The sequence below is a fragment of the Pollachius pollachius genome (assembly GCF_949987615.1).
Source record: "Pollachius pollachius genome assembly, chromosome: 17".
Taxonomy (NCBI): Eukaryota; Metazoa; Chordata; class Actinopteri; order Gadiformes; family Gadidae; genus Pollachius; species Pollachius pollachius.
Window position 1 is genome coordinate 15217707 of NC_136950.1, and position 4932 is coordinate 15222638.

The following is a 4932-nucleotide window of genomic DNA, read 5'->3' on the forward strand; positions in this document are numbered from 1 at the left end:
CTTGACCATCCCAGGTCAGATTCCCAAAGTAAATCCGAATTAAAATGAGCTATGCAACTGGCAATTTTTAAGATAACGGCAAATGGCTAATGCATGCTTTGAGACTGAAAGTAGGGATGCTGAAAATACATGCTACATGATCAGGCTTAAAAGCACAATTGGCTCATATAAGAGATTTCCTAATTATATCAACAATCTAAAGACAAATGATTGTTTTTGTTCCAGGATTTGTGATGCATGGCAGATGAACTCAATAATATAAGCACATTTAAAATTCACTTTGCTAGACTGGTTTAATTGTGTGCCATATGCCCTTGTATTTAGCGACCTGGGCATAATGAAAGCTTTCTTTTAAAATCAAGGGAGAATCACAATCATCACTAAGATTTTGGAAACAAACTTTAATGGTGACTTCAGAGCGACAACAGTATTTCATATCAAATGATAAATAGCGGTACGCAGTACGGTTTGAACATAGTGCTCGGGAAGTGCCAGAGACAGTTCTAGAGCATTTTAGAACAGGGGAGTGGTGGTGGGGGATCTAGAAACCTGCCAAGTCTTCTCGCACTCCTGGGCCTGGCCTTTATTCTTCAACCTCGCCTGGGCTTCGGATGTCGTCGATCTTCAAGATCATCTTAACCACCTGAGTGGCCAGAGAGATCTGCTGCTTTTTGCCAATCAGTGTCTCAATCACGTGTTGCTGCTTCATGTCTGTGGAGGAACAAGTTTGGATTTAGTTTCAGTTTGTCTCATCTATAATTGGCACAATTGTGAAAAAAATGAAGATGAACCGGCTATCTTACCGTTGGTGTTAGCGTGCATGCAGTCGATGCCAAGGTGGGGCTTGTTCTCGGAGACCTGCTTGGCTCGGACCTCTGTCATGGTCTGGATGGGGTTCATTCCACTGTTCTCTGCCAAGGCCATAGGGATGACCTCGAGGGCATCGGCGAAGGCCCTCATGGCATACTGCTCCAGAGACGGACACTGAGGGGCAAAGGGTTGGCACCCAAGTTAGAGGGTGTGGTGCCTCCGGATAATCCAAACTGAACTTTTAACACTTGATTACAATATACCAAAACAGCATCACGATACAATTAATGTGCAACACGATGCAATACCTTATCTGCAGCCTTGTTGACGGCCAGGGCACATGCAATCTCAGATGCTCCACCTCCATACACGATGCGGTTGTCTCTGACCAAGTTGCGGATGACGCACAGAGCATCGTGGAGTGCGCGCTTGGCTTCCTCGATGATCTGATTGGAGCAAAATAAATAAATAAATAAATAAATAAATATATAAATGCTTTGTTTCACTATCCAAGTAAACAAATAAGGAACAAAGGGAAAAACACGCCCACCATCTTGTTGCCCCCGCGAATGAAGATGGTCACGGCCCGGGAGTTCTTGCACTCCTCGATGACCAGCATGCGGTCCTTGGTGGTGCCGAAGCAGATCTCCTTCACCACACCGGCCGCGCCTAGCTTCTCGGGGGTCAGCTCGCTGAAACGCGGAACGATACGCCCTCCGGTGGCGATGGCAATGAGCTGCGAAAAAAAATAAAATAATGTAAGGTTAGCGACTCGATACAAGTTAAGACTGGGCACAATACGGGTGCTCAGTGACAGCCCTGAAACAACATGTTTGCACTTTTCCTGTACCTCAATCTCAGGCCCTCCGACCCAGCGCACTGCAGGCAGCTCATTCTGCAGTAGCAGATGGTTCGCCTCATCATCAAAGCCCCACTGACAGATAGCCAAGGTGGCGCCATTATCCTTCACCTATACAACACCAAAACATTAAAAGCCAGTTCAGATGGTGAGACACTCGGCCAAACGTGGCCAACGTCACTCCATTCAACACTTATGTTGGGAGGGCGTCGATGTAGCCACACTGACCTGCTTGATCATCTCCAAGAACTTTTCCTTCTCGTACTTCTGAAGTGCTCTGTAGTCCTCAACAGAGGTCACATCCAACTTATGCTTGGTCTTGGGCTTTGGGGGCTCAAACGGGCAGGTGAGGATAGCGATCTTTGTGTCTTTCAGAACCTGAAAGCAGAGATGACCAGCAATTAACATTTTGGTCACACGTTGGAAACTGCATCTCAGTGAGCATGGGTGAATCTTTGTACCTTCGGCATCTGCGGATGGCTGAACTCTTTGTCCATGATGACTCCCTTAATGAGCTGCGTGTCCTCTAGTTTGCCTCCCACTTTGCCCTCCATCTTAATGAGCTCAAAGTCTACATCCTTTCTGTCCATGCTGGCCACGGTGAGGACGGCGTTCACTGCAATCTCAGCCATCTGTCTGTGGCACCGGTTGATCCTGGAATACAACAGCGGAGCATTATCCTGTCTTTCTCTTCACTTTCATATTATTGAGAAAGAAGTTGCCGCAAATTATATCTTTTTTTAATAAAGCAAATGACAAAATCCACCATGTAGAGGGAACTCACACTTTGGATCCCAGAGTGGTCATGGCAGTCTGGATGAGTGGTTCTCTGTTGTTGGGATCAAAGGGGAAGGTCTCGCCAATCTTGTCCAGCTGCTTAATTGCAATGGCTGCTGCCTGATCGTACCCATCGGAGATACGAATGGGGTGGATCCCCCGGTCCAGGAGAAGCTCAGCCTGCTCAAGGAGAGCCCCAGCCAGCACTGTAGGTCGGGGACATATCTGAATCAATACCCCAGTATTGAGGACTACTGGCTCCCGCATTGGCTGAGAGCAGATGGCAGGCCCCTGAATATATCGCCATCAGCTAGTCATGCTGGTGGTGGTATTATGACACCATTAATTGCTACTGGCTAGTTAGCTGAAGAATTTTTTTTTATTCACTCAATGAAACATTTTGTTTCAAGCATCTCCATAAAAAATGTGGAATTGTCGTACTAATGTCAAATGCTTTGTACATATTGGAGGTGTTCTATTGCATTCTTTTGTAAAATAAAATACAAAATCTGCAAATGGTAACATATTATGCAATACACATTTGAACATGAAAGTCCTCTCCATAAAGTAGAAATGGCATTCTCAGGGCGATGGTAAAGTCTTTTTTGGGCCTTCATATAAATACGATAACTTGTAACTTTTGAAAACATCTCAAGTATAAATTGTTTAAATTGATAAGTAGCCCTTTAACGTAAACACCAGCTTTTTCAAGCCCAAGAAATCCCAAGGATCACTTGACTATTAATTCACATGATTTTAGAAATTCGAGGGGCCTGCATTTGAACACATTATTTCCCCTTACCAACAACTCCAGTTGTTCCATCACCAATCTCATCATCCTGTGATTTGGATAGCTCAACCATGAGCTTGGCAATCTGGTGGTCTACATCCATCATGCCGAGAATGGTGGCGCCATCGTTGGTCACCGTCACTTCTCCATCACGGTCGACCATCATCTTGTCAAGGCCTATTCGAAGACGATAGTTTAATCACGTGTAAATTGTGTCAGGCATTAATTTCATGTTCGGTAGAGAAAAAAATAATGTCAATGCGTCAGCATTCAATTGAATCAGGCGCAGCCATTATAACGGGCCTGGTTTCTTGCAAATATCCACAGGGATAAGTATCCCTTTCTTAATATGAATAGGCCTTAAGTTGTACTCACCGTTGGGGCCAAGGGACGTCTTGAGGGTGGAAGCCACAGCCTTGGCTGCCATGATGTGAGACTGCAAAACAACACCAATGTGTCAATTAGCATTAGCGGTACCCCAAGACTTGACATCCTGCATGGTCATGGCAGTTTGTGGTTGGGTACCAACAAAGTCGGAATGCATTGACTGAATCAAGTCAGCAGGTGAATTTAATATGCATTTCAATACAAAGAAACCCGCAACGCCGCAGACAAGCACGGTCCAGACGTGAGGGAAAACATCTTGAAAAGCACATGGGCGGATGGGTTAGCATCCGTTAAGCTCCGAACTAACATGCGCATTCCTCTGGAGCTGGCTGAAACGATGTAGATGGCCGGGGTTTGCGTGTTACTTAAGATGCATCATATAAATGGATATGGCATGAAACGAAATAGGTTACTTTTCACAAATAATCCGGAGAAGCAGAGATCTATGTCGCGCTGTGTGTAAAGCTAGCTAGCCCATTGTACCTTCAACGCGTCAAGGCCCGAGAGCCGGGTCTTCTTGTCCTGGTCCTTGATGATGATAAATGGCCTTCCATAGTCATCAAACGCCAGAGTCCCTAAACTCGACATGTTGCTGAAGGACTGAGACCCCGATGGAGTCGTGGAAAGTACAGATTATTATTTTTTTGAGGAACAAGTAGAGCGTGGCTTGGCTGCAAGTCACACGGGTCTGCCGGCGACTTCTGGAAGGATCTAGGGGCGGGGAGGGCGAGACCAACTGGATTCCGGGAGACAAATCCCTGAGACATGTAAAACGGTTGGACTTTTAGAATAATATGTCTGAATTAAAATTGTATGTTATGTATGTCCGGATATTAATTGAGTATGTGTATATTTGTAAACCCGTTCTGTAATTATATTGTGATATTTTGTTTATACAATGTGGTTGCATCCAATATCGTGCTATCGCGATCTTTAATCAGAGTCTCGCAGTCCTATCGGCATCTAAACATCTCCCTGGGAATTCTGGGATTGACTGAAAGTTACTGAAAACCGGCAGTATCTTTTGACAGGTACATTGTCACATTTTCCTATTTGTTTTGAACCTCCTGTGGATCAACACGTCGTATTGTAATCGATGTTTACATATGGCCTCAGATCAATGATGATCCCATTGGAAGATAATGTCTTCGACACTTCCATTTGCTTTTATAAGCTATACATTTTTTATTAGGGCAGTTTAATCATTATAGTCTAGAAAATGTGTCTTTTATTAAGTCCTCGCTTTCTCATTAATGTAGACAAGTTGCTTGGCTCTCCGAGCCCACGTGTTCTGTGACTGATGTAACAT

The 4932-nt window shown here is 44.7% G+C and overlaps 1 protein-coding gene across 1 annotated transcript; it reads right to left on the reverse strand.

Annotated features, from left to right (window-relative positions):
- Positions 1–381: 381 nt before the first annotated feature.
- On the reverse strand, positions 382–4323 carry cct5 (chaperonin containing TCP1, subunit 5 (epsilon)). The gene is made up of 11 exons (XM_079755261.1): positions 4107–4323; positions 3612–3672; positions 3249–3413; positions 2454–2652; positions 2131–2323; positions 1898–2047; positions 1661–1780; positions 1361–1546; positions 1119–1256; positions 804–984; positions 382–711 (listed from the first exon to the last, which is right to left on the reverse strand). The coding sequence occupies exons 1-11, from the start codon at positions 4209–4211 to the stop codon at positions 584–586; spliced, it is 1626 nt and encodes a 541-aa protein (XP_079611387.1). The 5' UTR covers positions 4212–4323; the 3' UTR covers positions 382–583.
- Positions 4324–4932: the final 609 nt, after the last annotated feature.